The sequence below is a fragment of the Balearica regulorum genome, chromosome 10 (assembly GCF_011004875.1).
Source record: "Balearica regulorum gibbericeps isolate bBalReg1 chromosome 10, bBalReg1.pri, whole genome shotgun sequence".
Classification (NCBI taxonomy): Eukaryota; Metazoa; Chordata; class Aves; order Gruiformes; family Gruidae; genus Balearica; species Balearica regulorum.
Window position 1 is genome coordinate 5,971,883 of NC_046193.1, and position 23,033 is coordinate 5,994,915.

The 23,033-nt window shown below is 47.9% G+C and overlaps 1 protein-coding gene across 2 annotated transcripts in view; it reads left to right on the plus strand.

Annotated features, from left to right (window-relative positions):
- Positions 1-23,033, plus strand: part of CACNA2D2 (calcium voltage-gated channel auxiliary subunit alpha2delta 2) — a 222,084-nt gene that overhangs the window by 15,776 nt on the left and 183,275 nt on the right. For both annotated transcript variants that reach the window (XM_075762895.1, XM_075762896.1), the window contains exon 2: positions 7,464-7,545. In XM_075762895.1, the coding sequence (XP_075619010.1) occupies positions 7,464-7,545 (82 nt within the window). The remainder of the gene's footprint in view (positions 1-7,463; positions 7,546-23,033) is intronic.

The following is a 23,033-nucleotide window of genomic DNA, read 5'->3' on the forward strand; positions in this document are numbered from 1 at the left end:
GTTGGTGGCAATGATGTGCTGAGATCGGATTTACCCCTTAAGACTGTGAGGATTAATTCTTGCACATTTTCAATGTATTTGGGGATCCTCGTGTGGAGGTCCTGGCAAATAATGCTCTGGACATCCAGGTGTCTGTCACAGGATGGCCGTGTCATTGGGTGGTGGCCTGCAGATGAACTCTGGGCTGATAAGGATGGGAGGAACTTGATGATGGGTTTCACGGCTGGAAGTGCCTTTTGGGAAAGCGCTCTCCTCTGCCGTACGGTCTGCAGGAGATAGTAACTGTGGTCGCTTTGCCATTTGTTCTTTTCATTGCTGTATCGATGAGAGGCGCGTGCCCGCGTTTGATCAGGAGAATGCAGTGCCTGCGTGGGGGCCTTTCGCAGCACTGCTGGGCAAGCGTACCAGCTAACGCGCTCAGTGCCTTCTCCTTCCTCTTTCTGTTGGCAAATCATCCACCAACAGATTGCGATTTTCCTCAAACCTACTCTTAGGCTTTAAATTATTCACTGAATTATCCTTTGGCCTCCAGCGTCTTTGCATATCAAATGCTCCAAATCAGCTCTTTGTAAAGTCTGAAATTCAAGATATTTTGATTGGACACGTAGCTCTCAAAGAATAGTTATCGTGGCTCTTTGTCATACTGGGAGGGCATTTCAAGTGAGGTCCTGCAGGGATCTGCCCTGGACCTACTCTTATTCAATAGTTTCATTAATAACTTAGGCAACGGAATGGGAAATACGCTTATAAAATTTGCAGGCGACACTGAGCTGGGAGGGGTTGGATGTACTTTGGAAGGCATTACCCGAATTCAAAATGATCTAGAAAAATTGAAGGGCGAGCCACATATCAGCACAATGAAATTCAGTGAAAACAAATGCGAAGTGCTGCACTTAAGAGGGAGAAATCAAATGTTCAAATACAGAATAAAGAATATCTGTCTGGGTAGCAATGTGGCAGAAAAGATCTTGAGAATTATTGTGGATCACAAACTTTGAGTCAATGAAGTGCTGTCGTAGCAGAAGGGCACGTTTATTCTGCCGTGTACAGTAGTTTCTTGGACAAGATTGGGGACGTGATGTTTTCCTCCTCATACAGCACTGGGTTTGACTTCTCTTGCAGTACCTGGTCTCATTTTTTTGGCATGAGCCTTTGGAGATGTTTGTAAACTGTGGAGAGTCTGGAGCTGGGCAACAAAAAGGATGAAATGTTTAGAAAACAGTGCAAAAGAGGGAAAGCTGGGGAAAAGAAAAAAAGTTTGGAGTAGAAGAATAAAGAATTGAAGGGAAAGGATACAATAGAATAATGATCTTCCAGTTCTTAGGAGCTTGTCATAAGAATTTTTCAGTGGTTGCAATAGGTGGGATAAGTGGGAAGAGGGAAGTGAGATTTAGGGTGGATAAAGAGGGAAATTTTTCACCACATGGTGAAAAATGGAACTGTAAAAAGGTACTGTGGGGATCTTGGGTTCACCTTCAGCAGCGGATTTAAAGAGCAGATGAGATGATACTTCATGCAGAGGGTTCAGGTATTCAGATGTCCTGGTGTGACTAAGGGTGGAAGAGGAATTCCCAACGCCCCGCCATCCCACGTGTCTATGACCTGTTCTGTTTCTAGACAGAGTTAGACCTCAAATGGTTAATGCTTCTGTTCTCTGATAGAGAAATCATATTTAAGGAACAATTTTCCTATTACCATAAATATCACTGGTGGCAAGTTGGCGGTTACTGTTGGTTTTCCCACAAGGATATTGGTGCTCAAGAACTGTTAATGAAACACAAGTTTTCCATATAATTGTCAGACTCTTTTCCCCTCACTTTTTTGCCCAGTTCTATCTATCCTGCAGGTTGAGAAAACTCCCCAGTTATCCTTTTTATTGTACGGTAATACTTGTTGGGGCATCAAACTGGGGTCGGGACGTATCTGGTAGGAGGCTCGGCACTTGCTGTAGCACAGAGAAACAGGCGCGGAAAGTTAGTGTTTGAACTGAGGAGAGCAAGGTGATTTGGTGACAGAGCTGAATGTGGAACATGCTGTCCCACTATCTTTCCCCTTTATGTTTCTTAAAGATCTTCCTTGGGATATAGTTTTAATATTCATTTGTCCCTTCCTTCCCTCCTATAATAACGTCAAGGATGCTTTCTTATTATAGGGGAGACCAGCTGGTGGAGGTGATTAACGTCTTGACAAATATTAAGAAAAGACTAGTCCAGCAGGTAAATTTTTCCCACCCCTCTTTTCTATAAACACCTGTGCACATACTTTAAATTAAAAAGGAGTCATAAAATGACAGTGTGGGAGACTTGATAATGTCTGGAGGCATGGCCAGTAAGCAGCGTGGTTATTTTGAAGGAAACGGGTGCTCTCTGGAAGTTGTATCTTCAGGAAAAAAAAAAAAGGCAACTTATTTTTCCTTGATGGGTAAATATTGGCTCGTGTGGGGTTTTACAGCCCAGGTATGTAAGAAATTAAGAAAACTCCGAGGGGCCATGAGCGCGCACATACAGACACGCACGCGGGCGCGCTGACACACGTGCTATTATAGTTAAAGGATTAAGCATCTTGAAGGAATAAGCCAATTATAAGAAGTTCCTGCACAGCAAAAATTAGACAACACAGTAATTAATAACCTTATTAAATAGCAATATTTGGGCACTGAACCAAAGCGTATGAATCAGAGTGAAGCATTCTTGGCTGAACACACTGCGTGAAGTGTAGCCACTTGTACAGAACGCTCGCTGTGTAGAACCCTATAAGCTTTGGGGCAGTATATCTACTTAGCAAGTAGTTTTTCCTCTTGTCCTTTCAAGTTTGTGTGAATCTTTCTTTTATTTTTTTGGGCCAGGAAGGCAGCAAGAGAAAAGGACAGAGTCCCTTTTTTTTTTTTTTTTTTTTTTAAACATTGTCTCTTGCTCGCAGCCAAACAAACACTCTCCTAAGGCAGCTTTAAAAAAAAAAAAAAAGTGTCCTCAAGCAGAAAACTTAATTTTCTTTCCCTTTTTTTTTCCTCTTTTTCCTGTGCTTTTGTGAGAGGCCGCTTGCGGCGAGGCTTCTATGCCGTAGTAATTTGTGGAACGGCCTTACCCGCGCCTAGGCTGGACGCGAAGAGGTGCGACTGCAGCCCGTGAAGGGTCTGTCCCGCGTACCCCGAGCCACCCAGGAGCAGAGTGACCCCGGGCTGCGGTGGTACGTCCTTGTGGTGCCGGCCACGGGCTGTCAGCGCGCGGCTTGCACTGGTGGCTTGTCTGCGAATGTCTTCAGCTTCCGTACAGAAGACCAGGACTGCGGGCTGCCATCTGTGGTGTGCAGAAGCGTGGGAGGATGGGGGCCAAGGACAGCCTGGCTCCTGTCTTCCCAGGCAATTCTCATTTTCTTCCGAAGCCACGCAGCTGGAGCGGTGGTGCGGCCTCACAAACCAACGGTGGACGTGTACAGAACTGCTTGGGTCACCTAAAGCGTGAAACGTGCCCTAGCCCTGAGCGAGGGCTGCTGTCACCAGTGGCGAGGCACAGGCGCCCACTGAGCAGGAGTGGGACAGGCTTTGCTTCCTGGCCCCGACTGCAACAGCAGTGATTTGTCTGCTGGTGTGCTGCTCGTTGCAGTAAATATTTTTGAAGCTCTGCTGCTTTTTTTCCTTTTTTTTTTTTTTTTTAAAGCCTACTTTATCTCATCTTTAAGAAAAATCAAATATGCAAATTATGAAATCAATTAGCATTTTTGTAGTTTTCTTTGGAGAGGCAGTGATAAATGGTGTTGTGTTTTCAAAAGTCATTTATGTCCCTTGTCACATGTTGCACAGGAGGCTGTAAAATATACAGGGGAAGGAAACAAAATCATTTTTTTCAATGCGAGCGATTTTTAATGTAGATCCTGAAGGCGGGTGATGATGCTTGTGCATACAACAGTGTAGAGTAGTTAGGTTGGACGAGCCCTGTGGAGACTCCCCAGCACGGGCAGAGCCCGCTGAGATGATGGTGGGTCACTGGGATGTGCTGTGCACGTCCCTGCTAAGGAGGGGACGGGATGGCGGGGCTGCCGGGCTGCCTTGCGTGTGGCTCCTGTAGGCACAGAGCTGCTGAGTGCAGTCCCAAATACTTGACCTCAAAGGTTCTCTCCTCGCTCACGCTGATTCACTCCTGAGGACTCTGAAGTGGTGCTTGGTTTAAGGGGGGGCTGCGCACGTGGCTCCTAAAGGGGACCGGGTGGCTTTCTGTGAGCAGCGCTACACCCGTGCTGGTGGCTTCCCAGTCCGTGCATCAGCTGTTTTCTTTATGCTTTATTTGCAAATGCCATTTCAGAAGAGCGGTAGGGCACTTGAGGCTGTGTGTTTTGAGGAGTTATCGCTCCTCGAGCCCTGTAACGCCACCCGAGGTGTGCGGTAATGGCCCCGGAATGCCATGACTGTCATGTCTTACTGCTTACAGCTTCCGTAGGAGACACGCTGCAGAGAGAACCTCCATGTTTGTAATGGGCTATCGGTTTCTTTACCCTTTTCATCCTTGCTGTGGTCAGCTTACATAAAATTTTAAGTGCAGCGGCCATGGGAGAGAAACAAGAGGCAGAAGGTCAACTGAGACAGAATAATAATGGGGTTTATGTATTTTATTTTTTTAAGTGGTAGCTTTCAACCCAGCATATGGCAAGTGAGGTGAAACCTCCAAATTCTGGGATGTCGTCCACTCTGAAGACTTCTGGTCACGGACGTTACCAGGGCTGGAGGGACGTAGTAATGGGTCAGATACCCACGCGCCTGGTGAAAGCCTTCTGTGTAAGGGATGTGCTAGATGGAAAACAAGAATTTTTACTATGGCTGGTAAAAGCTCTCGTATAGCCATAATACACCAGGAGAAGAAGCTGCTTCTGCTATTATGTTTTTTAATCTAGAAACCTGGTGTCAGCTATGCAGAAATCCCTTCCCCCACCCCCCCTTTTTTTGATAGTGTATTACACTTTTTTTTTTTTAATGGTGGTACCTAAAGCTTGTACTACAAGGCTTAGCTGGACTCTTTGGGAAACTGCTGGTCTGTATGGTTGAGAGCCAAGGCTGCACAATTAAAGGGAATTGCAGTTTTTCATGAATGAAAAATCCAATAGCTTTTCCTTCAAATACATCTTGGGGCAGAGGCAGGGGGTGGAATAAGTTTAAAACTTTTTTTTTTTTTTTTTTAAATCTACTGACTAAATTTAAATTAATTTTAAATCCCAGCCCAACTGAGCGCTCAGTGTCTATTTTGCATATACTAACAGAGTAATACTGATGCCTCTGTCGTCCTGTATAACTAATCCTCTCTGAAGGCTTGGCCATACGTGACATTTATGCGGATATGAGCAGTTGCCAATGTTGATGGAGACAGCTCAAGATGGATGGTAACTCCCTTGCCGTGGGGGTGTAGGTGTTCCTGGAGGGAGCTGACACAGGCGGGTGTCGCTGGAATTGAGGATCTTACACGGAGCTGGAAGTTAAGGAAAGGTGTCAGCTCCATAAGTCCTCAGCAGGCTTTCTCAGACCTGTGGCTCAGTATGAGCATATAATTGATTTGTTGTTTTTTTTTTTCAGTTCACTGGACAAACGGAAAAAAAAATCAGGTTTGGTGTTTCAAGGCCTTTTTTTTTTTTTTTTTAAATGACTTGTGTAAAAAAAAAAAAAAAAAAAAAAAAAATTTTTTTTGGTGAAGATACCTCAGAAGATTTATGGGTAACTTTGGACAACTTGAATAAACCTTTGATGGCAAATAAAATGTTTGACTGAAAAAGGAAAAGAAAAAAGCCAAACACCAAAACCCAACCCCCAGCCCTGCTCAGGTCTGCTATCTTTACGCCAGCAGTCCCACCGAAGGCTTTGCTTTCCCTCCTTTGGCAGCAAGGTGGGTTTGCGGATATCTTCGCCCCTCTCCCTCCCTGGGTGTCCCCTCCTCCCCAGCCAGGCTCCCAGGGGAGAAGAGGCAGCATTATCTCTGCAGGAATGTGGGAAATAGCCTAAGTTATGCTGGAAAAGATTTGGCGTGTGCAATTAAATCTTGTTTTCATCCACAGCCTTGTATGTTATTAACTGGCATGAATTTTGCCTGTGTGAGTAACACGCGTCTGTCTGCCAGTCCCTCCCTCCGTCTCCTTTCATCCCCCCACCCCTCGCAAGCGATGCTTCAGCTCTGCCCGTCCTCTCGGGCATCTTTCTGCTTTGATATTTCTGCCCAGCTTTCACTGGGTTTGGGCCATGCTGGGTAATTCAGAGTCCTCCATGACGTTGCTTCTTAGCTGGGTTTCTTTGCTCCTTGATCTCCAGGAGAGCCTCTTCCATGGTTTTGCGTGTGGCGGGGGAGCGTGCGTGGGCTGTCTGGGGAACGTCTTTTTGCACGAGGAATGAAATCACTCCGTGAACCTAAGCCAAATGCAAAACCCCCGAGCTGGTCTGCTCCCTCCCACCATCGCTTTGCCGTGATGCTGGCCTTACCTTCTGCTCCATGGTGCCCTATCCCTCCCCTCTCCGGTGTAGCGTTGAGGGATGAACGCTGCTGTGGGAAAAGCACCGAGCGCAGCGCCACGTGGCGCAGAGGCAGTCGAGCATTGCTTTGCCGGGTCGGATGGGATATCGGACATTTGCGCGGCCAGCAGCTGGAGTTGGGAAATCTCATTAAAAGAAGGCGAGTTATCAAGTTCTGTGGATTTAGAAGAAGGTTTTTTTGTGGTTGTTTTGACTTGGTGTTATTGCTCTAAGCGGAAATCTGTGTGGCCAAATATATTGGAGGGTGCTGGCAGCCAGCTCCCTTGCTGTACCCCGGGGATGAGGACGAAGGAGATGCCGCGCGGCAGCCCCAGGAGGCGGCTCTGCCCGCGATCGACAGAATCGGTGCCCGGCCCAGGTCGGGTTTAGCTGAAGGTGCAAAGCAGCTGAGCCGTCGGGCACGCGGTGCCCTGTGCTTGGCTCCCGGCTCTGCCCGGGTCTCTTCTGTCGTGCCGCAGCAATAATCCGTTGCCGCAGTAGGACCGGCACCGCTGGCCCTGCCGTGGCTCTGTGTTTGCTCTCTGCCACAGAGCCCCGCTGAAGCAGTAAGCTGTTTTCTGCACGCTGCAGCACTTCGACCTTGTTAATCGCTCTGGGCTTAAATAATTTTCTACTGCAACTGTTTATATAAGAAAGGGAAAAAAAACCCCAAAACAAAACCAAAAACATGCGTTGCAATTTTGGTTGTACCTTTCTCCCGCTTTTTTTTCTGCGGTGCCTTGTGCATAAGTTTTGAAGTCTTGAAGTTTATAACCTGCCCCAGCCGTAATTCTCAAAGCCACGTGGTCTTGGTATTCTGCCTGCACCCCGTGCCGCAGAAGGAGAGCGGTTAACTTAGCTGAGGGTGCCGATTTCCTCCCTCTCCCTTCAATCACCTTGCTTATCTACTGTCAGGGCTCTGACTCTTTCTCTCTCTCTTTCTCTCCCTTTCTCTTTCTCTCTTTCTCTCCGTCTCTTGCAGTATGCAGTACTGGGCCAGGAGGCTGGAGCAGGAGATTGATGGAGTGATGAGGATATTTGGTGGAGTCCAGCAGCTCAGAGGGGTAAGCCGTCCGTCTTTTACCTGTGCTGCCTTCCTCGTGGCAATGAATGGTCTCATCTGCAGAAATCACCTGCGTGAATACTTGCAATAAGTCACCCTCGGCTCGCTCCACGTGCAGGTCATGGCTGGCTGTGCTGCTGGTTCCTGGTCAATTTGATGCATTTATCGAGCGTGTGGGAGTGAGTGTGTTTTGTACCTGTCTGTCTCTCGGGCTGCATGTCACTACTATCTGAGCATGTACCTGTGGTTTCTTTTTTTCCTATATGACACGCTAAACGCATATTCTTAAATCCAACTAACCTTTCCTCCAGGGACTGAAGGTAGCTTAATTTGTGTTTTAATTTTAAACTTCTGTTGACAAAGCAGGAAATGTTCAAAGGATAATTTGACTAGCCGTTGGAGGCTCTGTGTTGTTCAATATACATCGTAGGTAAAACCGTAATTCTTGTTTGGCTTCTGTTTCCAAGTGCTGCAAAACAAACCCCCGTTACTGATGCTGGCATCTGCCTCCTGCTCCCTGACGTGGCGCCAGGGCCCGGGCCTGGCTGGCTGCGGAAGCCAGACCTCCTCTTTTCCTGGCAGCACCGCTCCGGGTTGCGTTAGGGCAGTCGCAGAACGGCTTCGGCGTGGTTTGTTAGGTTTGGGGATCAAAGGGTCTTTAAGACCCTCCCTCTTTCCCCTTCCCAGCGGGGTTATGCTGACTAGCCGTTTTGAAATGGAGTAATTCGAAATTAGGGTTATTGTGTTAATCTAAAGAAAATACGCTTCTCTAGCATGGTAAATTTGCTGTGCCAGAAAAAAGCATGGGGTGTATTTGTGTTTTCTTATGGCAGTGGCATGTTCTCCTCAGATACCAATGATTTACGGGTCTCTTATTGTCTGTCTCACACCAGTAGCCATACTGTCTTCAACAGAATTGTCCATGTTTTATGCTGTTGGTTGTAACCCATTGTCTAAACACACACGTTTCACTATTTTCTTTTAAATATGTTTTAAAATGAGTTTAACTGAAGGCTTGCAAAACTCTTCACAGTCCATCCAGTCATTCGCGTTCACATTCGAGTTCTAGAACGGTGTGTCTGTGCTTTGCTCCCACTCATCTCGACCGATATGAACGTCATGTGCAGCATCAAAAGCGTATACGCCACTTTGGTTTTAACAAATGTTTTTGATTGTATCCGTGCATTTGGGCAATGCAGTTTTGCATGTTGGCAGGGTCGTAGAATCAGAGCCGGGGATACAAGTTTTCCAGGCAATACGTAGGCACGACAGCCAACGTACTCTTTAGCAAAGCACGTTTAAAAAAAGAAAGACTGCTACTACATTTTGTACATGTCCTCTCTTACAATTTATTCTTATTAGCTTTGATTTTGCTCCTTTGCATGTTAAATAGGTATATCATGTAATTTTTTTAATGCCATAATTAAATAGAAATTACACCTCCAATTTGCCAGCACTTGACTCCTATTGGCCAGTCAGTCAATTACAGGTAAGAGAGCTTCCCACTTTTTCTGTTTAATTCTTCTGATAGAACATAGTGCATCACTTTAATGGATTAATACCAGATAAACTGCCTACGGAGGGATTGAAGGGGTTGGTTTGGTGGTTTTGGTTTGTTTTGAAATCTGTTTTGGAATCTTCTTATGAAGGGAGGGAGCCGTGCACGATTATTGTATCTGGTGAATGCATAAACCACGTGAAGCCAAGAAACAAGCTACTGAAAACTGCAACGTGCAGCCATTAAAACGCTAGAAAGGACTAGAAGGGGATCTCCAGGGAGAAACTTGGGATGCGGAGTTCAGGTTTGATTCACAAGTGCAATATCAAATGAGTGGCACTTAAAGACCACATCGGTTGCTAGTGCGACCTAGCACAGCTTCACCGACATGCGGTAGCACAGAGTGCTTCGTCCTGAGGAACGCAGAGCTGTGCTCGCAAGGACTTCTCTTACCCACCAGTTGCATCTGGTTTGCAGCATGGGAGCTGTGTCATGTCATAAAGGGGTACTGTAACATGTTCAGAGGCATGCGTAAAAGAAAATATATATCCATATTCTGCTGCAACCACACTAGAAATTTAGAGAATGGCAACTAATTCTTAAGGTGGGGACTCGGTAAGAGCTTCCCTTCTTGTAAAGGACACTGCCTTGGCGTGACTTGGACTTTGTAGCTCACCTTGCTCCATTGTCACGCTGGCTTGCAACCAGGATGCAGGAGTCCAGTGCCAACCTGCAGAGCTGCGGTGCGCCCCGACGCAGAGTGAGCAGGCTCAGGGGAGAAGGGAAAGCCACTGAGGAGCAGTGGGAGCCGAAATGCCCATCTGGCTTGAAGCATATCCCACCCGCTGGGCTTTCTCAGGAAGGTTTGTCACTAAGCAAGACTAGGTCCATGTGGAGCAGGAAAGATAAAGAAAAATGGGGCAAGTAGAGCCTGTTTTTTGCCAAAACTTGCTGATATTCTTTAGGGTTGCCACGTTAACCTTGGACATTCACGGTGTCTGCAGAGGGGAGCTTCTGGTGCATAGGGAGTGATATTAAAAGTAGGTGAAAAAGCGTGCCAGTGTCACCGAAGATGAAGCTGGCCCTTCTGAACGCGGTGGGGTCTGCTGTGCAGGCGATGGGTCCTGTTGCCAGCTCCCATGGATCTGTGAAGCCTGTAGGCACTGGGGGTGGTGCCACACCGGGAATGGATCTTCCCTTCCCGGTTCAGGCCTGACTATCAAAGTGATGGACTAGAAAATAATAATAAAAATACCTTCCTTCGAGGTTTGTCAGGTTTACTTAGGAATTTTTTTTTTCCTTGGGTTGCTGTGAAAGGATGTGGACCTGTTCTTTGGTTATTGACTGAAATCATATAACTGTTGTGGCATATGAGGCATGAAATTTATTGTCAGAAATATAGTGTCCAGGAACATAAGTGCTGAATATTTTATCTTGCTGGAGTGCTGCCTACCCAAGAATTTTTTTTTTAAACTCTTCAGTCATTTCCTAGAGTTGGGGTACTAAATGTCAAATGCCCCTGCTTGCCTCCTCTCCGGTGGGGTGGACAGGCAGTCATCTCGCATGCTTCCCCTGGGAGGATTACCCAAGCTCACACCATTCGGATGCTGCTTTGCTCAAGCAGAGCGTTTTTGTGTAGCAATTAGTGAGGAGGGTGAGAAGCTCTGAGATGCAAAAGGGTGTCAGGCCAGGGGTTCGCCTTTCAGCTGTGAGGTACCACCTCCTTTCTCTGAGGTGCAAATGTCCCCGTTGGTCAGACCGGCTGTGCTGGGGCTACATGTATATCTGAACATGGTGGGCTTGGGGCTGGACAGAGGACTTACGGCCTTGCTGAGATGGTTCTCTGCCCAGTGAAGTCAGCATTCAGCCCTCTGGGTGCTCGTGGTGCAGCAGCGTGTTGGCTGGCCGGTTGCTCCAGGCATGCCTCAAAGCAAATCCCAGCACTCAGAGTTGGGCATTTTGCATTGCCTCTCTGTCCTCACCTTTCCTTGTGGCTCATCAGAAATCATCGAGAGCACAAATCATCGCTAATTTAACTCTGACTGGCACAAGGATATGTGGAACCCTAAAATGCTAGCTGAATAGGTTGACATTCTTTAATTTTGTTCTAGAATGAGGAATACTACACTAAAAATCCAATTCCCTGACTTCTTTTTCTCTTAGTGACTTTCTTCATAGCTACGGTGGACTCTTCATCACTTTGCAGGATAAGAAAATGTTTGGGCTCAACATTTCTTGCTACACTGCACTAAATTTCTGTTTCTTCCAGTGTTTTGGCACAAGTAAAAGTTGTTGACTTTAGTCAAAAGTGGATAAATTTGTTGTGTTTCCAGCCTAGATGGTTTCTTCACATTGCAAAACCGGCTCCAGGGTAGACTCTCTGGTTGAGAGAGGTTTCCCATGCCGGTGCAGCCCTGTCCCGACACCTACCAGTGTCCTGCTGTGCCCGCACTCGCGGTGGGACCGACGGCCGCAGAACCGTCTGCGCTGCTGGGCTTTTTGCCTCGCTGAGCAGCTCCCCTGGATGTTGTGTTAAACCTTTGTTGCTGGGTAGCTGGGCTGAGGTTGCAAGTCTCCTCTGGCTTGTTACCTAAATTGTGTTCGATCCTGTGTCTCCTGAGGTGAGCAGCTAGCTGGTCAGGCCATCTCCTCCTCCCCTAGTACCTTTTGGCCAAGGCTGCCTGTTAATGGGCTTGGTGGAGCGAGTCCAGGGGAGGCCACGAGGCTGATCCGAGGGCTGGAGCACCTCTCTTATGAGGACAGGCTGAGAGAGTTGGGGTTGTTCAGCCTGGAGAAGAGAAGGCTCTGGGGAGATTTAATTGCGGCCTTCCAGTACCTGAAGGGGCTACAGGAAAGCTGGAGAGGGGCTGTTTACAAGGGCAGGGAGTGACAGGACAAGGGGGAATGGCCTCAAGCTGAAGGAGGGGAGATTTAGGTTAGATATTGGGAAGAAATTCTTCCCTGTGAGGGTGGTGAGGCACTGGCACAGGTTGCCCAGAGAAGCTGTGGCTGCCCCTGGCTCCCTGGCAGTGTTCAAGGCCAGGTTGGATGGGGCTTTGGGCAACCTGGGCTAGTGGAGGGTGTCCCTGCCCATGGCGGGGGGTTGGAACTAGATGGGCTTTAAGGTCCCTTCCAACCCAAATCATTCTGAGATTCTGTGATTCTATGATTCTTTGCTGACAGTTACTGAGGAAGCCAAAGCCTTCGCAACGTGATGTGGGGAAAAACTAAGCAGTGCCAGTGCTGTTCTGCACTGTCTCCCTTTCTGCTCCTCTCTGGCTGTCTTTCCTGAGGACAGCTTCAGCAGCGGGGACGAGCGCTGAGCTGGAGGCATTGCATGGTGGCTGTGCAGCCTTTCCCTGCTCGGCAGACAGGCGTTAGCAGGGCCGGGGTGAGTAGCAGAGCTGGACCCACGCTGCGCCCGCGCTCTTCTCGGTCAAGTCTGGCGAGCTGGTTTTGTACCCTCCTTCCCTTTCCTCTGGGCTGTTGAGGGAGGTCAGGAGATCGCGTCTGGATCCGCCACAGCGGCATATGACTGGAAGTTAGGGATGCTGCCGGCCTTGGGGATGAGGAAACACCCAGTCCATAAAGGGCCAGATGGCCCCAAACCTGAGCCCAGGGCGAGGTGTGGTGGGCAGCTTGCTGGCAGAGCTGGGCAGGCAGCGAGCCGCTGCGTGAGCTGTGCTTGGCCCTCAACACGGGTGACGGCACGGAAAGGAGGGTGAGCCCAGGGAAAGGGGAGACTCGTGCTGTCTCCTCTGGGATGCAGCCCACTGCTCACAAGGGCTTTGCTGAATGCGGCAGAGCGGAAGTGGCTGGACTTGGTCCTTGTAGTCAGCATTGTGCTTTACTTCAGTGGATGTTTCCTTTCTCTTTTATTCTTGCTAGTTATCTTGTGCTGTTTTCTCAGCTTTGTTTTGCCAGTTTGGCACCTCTGCCTGGCAGGAGTGCTGCTGTTCATTCATCTGGCCTTTTGTGAAAGGGAAGGACAAATCCTGCTGGCCAGGGCTTGGGGCAGAGTGACCAGGATCTGTGCAGGCGTCCCCACCTCTGTCTGCCTCACAGCATCACCTGCAGCCCGCCTGTCCCTTCCGCTCAGCGCTGCTCCTCTGATACATCACCTCTTGTTTTTAAAGCATGGCCATCCTTGAGCTGAGGCCGCCACAGGTGAGGAACTGCGGCTGAGCCGTGCACAAACAAGAACCTGGATTAAAAGAAACGGTGTGCTGGCAGAGTTTTGGCTTGGATCTGAAGAGCTGAAGTGGCATCCGCCTTGCGTATTGCTGCAGTCACTAGCACTCCTCCTGTGATGGGGTCTCTGCAGTACCGAGTGTTTCCCGTGGCTGTGTGATCGCATCCCTTGCAAGGCTGCGGGTACAGAGCTGAGGAGTCTCTGTAATGCCAGCCGTGGAGGTAAGACATGCTCTTACCAGAGGAGCTGCCAAGGTTTTCTGTTCAACTTTTTTTTGATCTTGGGTAACTGCTGGCATCATAGTAGCATAGCCTAAATCTTCCAAGTAGCTGTGGTATTACATGATGTTTAACTTGCTCTTTTGTTTTCTCTGGGTATAGAAACATTCACCTGGTCATTCAGTAGGGCTGGAGAATTTGGGAAGTGTTTATGGGATTTTTTTACATGAGTGATGCTAGAGAGCTGGAGTCCCCCTGCATGCAATGTCTGAGGAGCCCATCTGCTTCCAGAGGGCTCTGTCAGATGGACTGGGCATTTACAGAAGGACAGTAATGTGGTCCTTAGATGTGGCAGAGTTGGGGATAAGATGCTAATCTTCTGATACTCGATCCAGTACCGTAATCCACAGACTGGACTTCAAAACTGTAGCAGAGTGCGTCTGGCCCTTTCCTTCTGCATCAGCTCCAGCCTCCAGAGTGGGGGACGAGATGCCCAGTGCCTGCGCTGCGCTCGACAGAGTGGAGAGGAGGAGTTTGAGCCTAAAGCTCCAACACACGCAACCAGCTGCTTTTGCTACTGCAGCGCTAAATGCTTTCCTTCTTCCAAGCTGCAAGGGAGAAAGGACCTACTGAGTCTTCCGACAGCTAGTGCCTGTCTGGGGGCGGACCAAGAGTACGGACTCTGTACCCCAGTGGGATGATGCCTGGCTCCGTGCTCCTGGTTTCCAAGCTCGTGCATTATCTGTCTGATCCTTGCAGTTCTTCTCCCCCCTTTTCCCTCCCCCTCTCCTAGCAGCACACAGCCTGCTTCCGCACGCCATCGCTGTGCCCTCCCCTGCTCCTCATGTTTGATAAGAGGAAGTGTGCGATGCCAGATAAACACATTCCTGTTCCAAACTGCTTGGGTTTATTTTAATCTGCCTGGGCCGTTCAGCAGCCTCAGCACTCTGTTCAGCACCGAGTGCAAAGCCAACAATATATTATCAAGGAGGAGCATTGAAATGTCCTTAGCCTTGCAGCAGCTTGGTTGGAGAAGGGAGCTCCTCTGCCACCCTTCGCTTGGGCCAGTGTCTGCCATCGTTAGCCCCCTTCCACCCGTCGTCTTACTTCTCACTCTTTCTCTCTACTAGAACCATATTGTATCCGTACTGGGAGATGTCAGGGAAACATATGCTCCAGCTTTTAGTACATTTGCATAATTAGAGTAATGTGTATGAATAATTTATAGCTGTATGTGGCTGCTCAGTGTGTGACGTTAGCACCCCTCGCTAAATCCTTTCCAGTGGGTGGTGCGGATCCTGCACCAGAGCCGTTGTGCCGATGCGGTGTGCAGCCTCTTGGCAGATGCAGGAGCCCGGCTTTGAGAGATCGGGGTGTGCATATACATATGTGTGTATATATATTTATGTGTGTGTGTGTGTATATATTATTTAGTGGAGAAAGACGTGCTTTTAGGGTTGTAGGGGAAGAGCAGGCTAGAAGTCTCAGAGGCTAAAATGCCTTAGACTCTTAGGCTCAAAACTTGCTCCATTTACGCAGAAGCTGTGAATTAAAATGTTCTGCAACATTTGAAAGCTGAGGCAGGGGTTTTTCCAACAGGGACTCAGGTATGACTAGTTTGTTAGTTTGTATGCCAGGTTTATGGGGTTTTTTTAAATGCCTTTTTCAGATCTGAGCAGCTTGCGGGGGGAGGGATAAACTTGCCTGTACTGTGTCACAGAGTTTCATCTCAATCAGTCACTCAATAAACAGTGGCAAAGGATTGCCTGGGCGCTGTCTCCCTATTTACCAGCTCTTTAGTGTGTAAGTTCTCATGCTGGAAAGCCCAGAGTCCCAGGTAGGTTTTCTAAAGGAGCGATCCGAGTGGGTGAATTCTGGTATTTATGTTCCAGTTAATTTTAGCTTAAACTATATTTGGTCCTTTCCAAATGTTTGAGAGCCTTGGCTGGAAAGCACTAGGTGAACTGGAATGCAGCGCAGGCACGCACACTTACTGGCTCATTAGTATTATCCACTGGGAAACTGAGGCAAGTGGTTAAGCTGCGCAAGGCTGCATAACGAATGTGTCGTGGTGTGGTGGTTCTCCACGGCAGACAGCCAGCGGGTCCTTAGAGGTATGTGTTCGGAAGGGTGACAGCCGTAGTAATAGTCCTTAAAGCCCTTGCTTTGAACCTTTTCACTTTACAGAATTACTTTGTAAAAGAAACGCACTTGCCGCTTGTTGGTGAGTTAGCAAAATCAGAGGGGATTGCCGTTGAGTTGTGTGGAGTCATTTCTGATTTATATTGCTGTCAGTGACAAGTTAAATGAGCCCAGCGTTCCACAGGCTGATGTTCAGGTGCATGCATCTCCTGAGTGCCCTGCTCCGCACTTTGTGTCCAAAAACGTAGCTGATGTACCAAGCCAGTCTACAACCGTGTTTGTAAGATCCTCGTGAACATTCAGTGCAACTCTTACACTGGATGGTGTTGCCATTACGCCGCCATGTGAACCCACAGGAGCAATGGGACCTCGGTCGATGTTTCTGGAAGCCTCCCTCAGCCAGGCTGTCCTGCCCCCGACCGAAGGAGCCCGTGTGGTCCCCACGTCCGTTCCAGGCTAAATCGTTACCTTCAGGCTGCACCTGAAAACAAAGCCAGACAAAACCCAAACCAGCCCTGCCAGAATGCTGGATGAATAATTAGGTGGAGATCATTAAAGTTCGCCCCCTTAAAAACATACATAGATTATTCTTTAATGGAAAGGTAATTGTTTTGTTATTCTCTCCAGATGGTTCTCTTCCTTTATGTTCACAGGGGAATTGATACAGCCTGGGATTCAGTCTCCTGTGAGCAGAGCTGATAACCAAAAATGCAGCTCTCTCGCTGATCAAGATACAAAACAATAGAAAATATGTATACATATTTCAGCATCGTTTCAGACTTTAAATATTATTTATAGGCTGTAAGCACCCCCTCAACTTGAAATGCTGCAGGCTTTGGCGTTTGCATTTCTCTCCCTGGTAGGTTTGTCAAGCAAACGCTCGGTGTCGGACGGTACCGAATCCTGGTTTTCATGCGACTGATCGATTGCTTCCAAATGGTGGAGTGTGGAGGAGCCTGCAGCTGCCAGCGCTGAAACACGCGGCTGTACTAAAAGGTTTAAAGAAGGAAGCCGTCGTTAGATACTCTGGGTTATTGTATGGAGGCAGCAATATGACGTGTCACGTCTCCTTTGTTCTGTATGTGGAGAGGCAGGAGGGCTTGGGAAGGTGGGGAGGACACGGCGGAGGTGACTTCTCAAGGGCACAGTTGGGGTTTTTATGTTCTAGTGTGGCTTCAGCCTGGAAGATTGCAGCTGCGAGCTTGCATGTTAAGTGAGCGTATTTATCGTTTCTCATTACAACAGATCACCTTTGACATCCGATGTGAATAACTTGAATGGGCCCCTTATTTCAAACACCCAGCCGTGCTGACCTGTTGGCCTTCAGTGATTCTGCTGGGTTTATAGGTACTCATTCCCTTTTAATTATTTAGAGTTAAATTATTATGGTAAGGGAGGGAGAGAGAGTGGAGTCTGCTGTTAGAACAGCCTTGTCTTCCTCATTGAAGTCCAGGTGATGTGCTTGCATCGGAGGGCTTTGCTCGAAGGCTGAGGACCTGTGCTATGATTACAGCTCTGGTTTGCTGTTGCTTTATGGAAAGGAACGTCTCTGCTCTCGGGAGGAGCTGCCTCTTGGGAGACTCCAGGTTTTGGTAACCTCCGGGGTTCTGTAGCTTTCCAACACTTGCATCCTTTGCAGCTAACTTTGACAATGCTGCATACGATGAGTTTGGAAAAACCCACACTCTTTTGTGTCTTAGGGGTAAGCCTCTAGTTGGAGAGGTCGTATCCAAAGCAGAGGGAGAAAGGGGAAGATGAACAGGCTAAGGAGGAGATGTAGCAGGAAGGTGATGCTAATGGTTATGGATTCTCCTCTCCCTTCTGGTGCTCTCGGGCTGATCAGTGCCAGCTGATGTAAGTGGAGCATCTCCTCTTTGTTTTGTTATATTTTGGAGGACTTCTGTTTCGTTTTGGGGATTTTTATTTGTGTCTGGTCCTTGTGATTCAGTTATTCATTGGGCTTCAGATTTTATGGACTATTTTCCCTTTTCTAACTGACCTTTCACACCTGTAAGCGTCCAAGACAGATTTAGTATGTGTTTGTTCAGCACCTACCATAACCAATAGCGTCACGCTTTTTGGACACTGACCATAGTATAAATATTAAACAGTAAGTAAGAGCACCGAGAAAAGTCCTGTCTGAATAAAACATGAGATTTGCCTGTGCGAAGCGATGCTGTGAGTGCTCGGCTGTTTCTATCAGGGCAGTTCCCTAAATGTCTGGGTGATGTGTCTTGGACTAGTAGCAGGATCTAGATGTTCGTATGTGTCAGAGGAGCTGCTCGAGGGATTGTTTAAGCAACAGCAGCAGTTATCATCTGTTGGATGCCCAAGTGAAGCCTTTGCTTGTAGCTAGGAGGCAGGGAGCAGATTTTCAGTTCCCCGCTGTGACTGTAAGGCCAGGTAAATAGAGGAGGAGGAGACAGCAGGGGGTTTATGTGACTTGAGGAGCAAAGAAGATTGTAATGGTAAATGTTGGATTACTTTTAAAAACAAGTAGGTCATTGAAGATACCATGGCTGGTGAGCAGAAAAAGAAAGGCGGATTTATTCCTTGTTCTTCTAAAGATTGTTACACTGTAAAGCTCACTTCACTGCTCAGCATGCTGTCATTTTTAGTTTTGGAAGTTCTTTTTGTTTCTGTTTTTGTCAGTGGTCCAGCAAGGATGGCTGGGGATCTTCGAAGGAGCCTTGGTTCCCAGTTCCCCTGGGCACTGGGAGTAGTCTGGGACTTACCGTAGTGCTTGCTGGGATCATCAGCTGTTGTTTCCATTTCCTGCTCTGGAAGGGATTTGCCTGTGACCCTACGGTGCTCAAGACAAAATGTTTAAAATTCAAACTGTCTTTTGTCTTCTGCCCCTTTTGCAGAGTGCTAGCATGCCGGAAAAAAAAATTCTTCTCCATCCCTGCCTTTTGTAGACAGGAAAGGATGGCTACTTTACATCCAGTGGTAATTTTTTGACATGAGGTATCTACATAGAGAGTATTCATAGCATCTGTGCAGTGTACGTCTGATTCTGAGTATAAATGATAGCTCCAATGTATTCTTAAATCTCTTGTCTTGGTGTTCATTGAAAAAGAAATCATTGCCTGATAGTACCATGCTTACATCTAGTGCATTTCATGGCTGATTATTGAAATTACTTGCAAGCAAGTTTGCTCTCACATCTCAATAGAGAAGGCAAACGTTACAGTCTGTCCACTGCGAGTAGGTAAATTGGGGCAGGGGCGAGGGAAATCCTTTCTCTGCCCAGGGAGTCTGGTGGAGGGCTGGGGAGGGAGCCCGTGAATCCCGACTCCAAGGCTTATTTTGCAAACGTATCCCTCGATAACAACTGTTCAGTTTGCCACTTCTGGCTCATTACTACATCTGTTAGCACTGAGTGATGGCTCCTAGGAAATGCAAGTGAGAGAGACAAACTTTCAGCTTTCAGTTCTCTTAGGAAACTTATTTCTGGTGTTTCACAAGTGGCAGCTTCTTGTTCATATCCACAGCGTTTATAACGCGTGGCATTTTCTCTTTGGCTCTGCCCTCGGCTCCCTCCCGTCACCAGGTGCTACACCTTCGTTCCTGCCTTGCCTTCTGCTGCCGGTGAGCGTGAGTTTGGAGGGCTGTGCTCCTGACGCAGAGCCCCAGCAGCAGTTGATTGCTACCTTTCCCTCCTCCTTAGATGTGCGCTAGCTCTCAAACAACATTTTGAGGTGCCTGAAGCATTCTGTGGAAGAAAATTAATTGGTTTTGACAAACCACAGCAGTCCCTTGGGTGCCTGGGAGTGCAACATTTATTGAAACCAGGCAGGAAATCAAAATGCTCTGGTGTTCATTCACCTCCAGTGCAGCTGTATAATAAAAAAAAAAAAAAAAAAAAAAAAAAATTCCTTAACCTTCCTCTGGATTTTTTCACTCTGACTATTTGGATCTTCCACTAACTATCTAATAAAACCTTCTTTTTCTTTTAAAAGAGAGTTTTTTAGTTTTAGTGGTCGTGAAAGATGCCAGAATGACAGCCCAGGGAGTAGATGGTCCCTGTTTACCCGCAGAGCAAACACAGCATCAGGGCAAATGTCCTTGCCATTTGTCCTTCCACCTTGACCTGCAGCATCCCAAAGCGGGGACGGGGATTGCAGTTTTTCGGCACTTCTAGCCTTGGCCTCTCTGCTTACGCAACTCAGTAAGGAATGAAGCTTCTCCTGCTATTGCAAAACAGTATTAAGGAAGGATTTTTCATCACAGCTGTAGATATAACAACTTCAATGCAAAACTCAAACTGAAAGCACTCCGCTAGCAGAAACCATCTCCTCGCCCCGCTCTTCCAGGAGTCTGGCCTGTCTTCCTAACATATTGGTTACAATATGATTCATTTCTAAAACATATGCTGATACCCAGCACAAGTTGCAACCCTTCTTGCTGGCAGAAGAAGACCCCTATGTGTGCGGAAGGGGTGGTGCGGTGCACAGCCCCAGCGGCGACTGTGCCCGCACCGATGCGGATGCCCTTCGGTCGGACACGGGCTTGAGGTCGCTGGTCTGCTCCGTGCAGACTTGCTGATGGGAGTCATTCAGTTACCGTCAAGTATGAATTGGTGTTGGTTCAGCTTTAAAAAAATAACCAGCAGCATTCTTCGTACGACTCTGAAAGCAAGCCTGGGAAATGAGGGTAGGAGATTTTAACCAGAAGCTGGTTTACTGCCCGGGTGCAGTCACAAAATACGGGTGGTTTTAGTTTTATGTGGGTGTCAGCCTGTGAAGCGGCATGTGATTTCTGAACCGTGCCCTGCTTTATAGGGCTCTGGAATATTTTTACGGGTCTTTTGCTGTCTGTGGGCATCCCTGGGAATGGTGTAGGGGGGTACCATATGCTTTTAGCCTGTAGGTTATCTTGAGTACTGGAAACCACTGGAAAGAATTGGGGAAAGGGTTCACAGACAAATGATGTAATGGAGTTAGTTATTCAGCCCCTCCAGAGCCCTTACTGCAACAGACTTTTGGGGGTTTAGCAGTTTTTTCTGTTGTCCGTCACCACAAGATTTAATACGGGTATGGTAGAGGTGAGCACTCTGAATTCAGTAAACGAGTATCTGGGGGAAGCTGCATGTTAGGCAGAAGGTCCTAAGGTCCTTCCGTGTGTTCTTGGTAGCTGCAAGTGCCAAACGGAGGTGGGACGCCAGGCTGAGAAGCCAGCCTTGCCCCAGGGCTGTTGGTGTGGTTAGAAACCCTGCGGGTGGGCTGAGGCTCCTGCTGATTGCTGGGGTGACAGAGGTGGGGAAGCGGTGAGGAGAGAGGAAGCATTTGCTTCTAAAGGCTCGCTGTGAATTGGCTCTTCACAGTTATCGCTTGCAGAGACGGAGCAGGGGTGCGTGGTGTCTGTAAAAGGGACAGATGGGGAGAGCAGCCTTAGTAGGTCCTTGAGACAGAGCAGGTAACGTGACTGCGGCAGCGAGCGGAGGAGCGAGGATGGCTGCTCACTCTGCGTCATGGTGAGACGGTGAGAACTCCTTAAGCAATTAATTAGCGCAGCTGAGAAGCTGAGCTCAGTGCTAAAGGTGATCTGTAGTTGTACCAACAGATACGCGCACAGGCTTTATTTTTCTGGCTTGGGACCTAGCTGGGAGCTTGTCTTGGTGGTTGTTCATGAATAGCTTGTAGAAGCATTGCAGTATCTTGTAGAATGGCTTGTAGCAGCATTGCCTTAAAAGTCCAGTAATGTGGGAGGGCAAAGAGGGGGTCATCAGCGATCCCGATTGCAGCTTTGGCAGGTCTGGCTATTGTAGGAGAAACACTTGCGTATGTGGTCCACGGCAGAGTGGTGCTTCCACGCTGTGGCACTGCACCATCCCACCTGTCTGATGTGAGGCCAGGTGGGGGAGATGAATGGGCACCAGCACGCGGGACGAGGGTCAGAGTGTGCACGTGCGTACGGACAGGGGTGGTCGAAGGTTTGCACTAGAAGTGACCGTGACCTGAGTGCTGGCAGAGTTGAAGCACGGAGTGGCATCACGGCTCTCTGGAATTAGTGCATGGGTTTCTTCTTTACCTTTTTCCTCTCCTAATTGATTCTGCTTTCTGGCATAACAATTATCTACTTGGGATATCAGTGTCTATAGGAAACTGGCTCTAGCTAAAATTGTAAATTAACTGCTTTGAAGCAGTTATGTCCCAGATGTCAGTAGTGATAGATACTGTTGAGTGGTTCCTAGCTAGAAAAGACTTTGAGCAGTGTCATTTTTCATGGGAAAACTTCCTATGTGCTTCTCCAAGAGGCTTTTCTGGGCAATTAAGTGACATGCTGTATGCAGAGATAACGTGAATTCAGAGAGCTCTTGCATTTCATCTTCTATGACATATCATACGTGCAATGGAAGTGGTCACCATGGGTTTACTTCTACAGGAGCAGGGTTTGCTACCCCAGCTATCACCCACAACCAACAGGACTCCTGTGGTGTTCGTCATATGAACAGTTGTATGACACACCACGAGGTTGGGATCTGGGAGGATCCATGGCGGAGGGAATCCCATCCTAAGGACAGGGGAGCCGACCGAACGGCAGAGTACTTAGCCTTGCATGGCACCAAAGCCCTTCGGCTCCCGAGCTGGTGAGATGCCTGGTAACAGAGACACAACGCTTTGGACAAGGTTTAAGTGTCACGGGAGTAAAGATCCTTTGATACAACTGAACGGCACCTTTCGTTTCTCTCATTTAGCAGACTGATAAAGTTCCTCTCACAAGGAGCACTGACTGTGTAGGGAAAACCAAAGTGTGCTGCTGCTCGCATCTAGGGCAACAGGACAAAGAAGTCTGAGGGGAAAATTAGCAAAAATCATCATTCTAGATGCACGCTGGGTCTCCTGCAGCCCTTGGCCAAGGAAGGGTACAGCACAGAATGTGAGTTAGGGGGCTTTCAGAGTCCCCCACAGAGAACATCTTCTGGTAGCAGTGGTAGCTTCGGTCAGCTTGGGAACGGAGGTGTGGGCTGCCCAGGCCCGTGCACCGTGCCATCTGCTTCTGTGCCTCCCCGGCATCGAGCCCTCTGTTTGAGATTTTTCCTTGCTCGACTCCTCTGTGCCAGCAGTCCTGAGGTTCCTGCTGCTTTGCAGTACAGCCGTGTGTCAAGAAATCCCAGCTCCTGGGGTCAAGTGCTAAGCGTTTGCTTCTTTATCAGATATTTACTTAGGAGGATTTCATTATACTGAATCTACTAGCTCTGAATAAATTCACATGCAGTAAATTTATTCTTGTTCTTTTTGAAGGGACTTCTATGCTAGAGAAAACTTTGAAGAAGACCATTTATACCAAAAGCAATTACTTTCCTGGTAATTTGGTATGTATTTTACTGCAGATACTGTATTTCAATTTGACTATGAGCTTTCTCCCAAGTGCCACTGCTGCGCTGGAAGCGGAGGAAGTTAGATGCTTGAATTTCTGGTGCCCCAACATAGTTA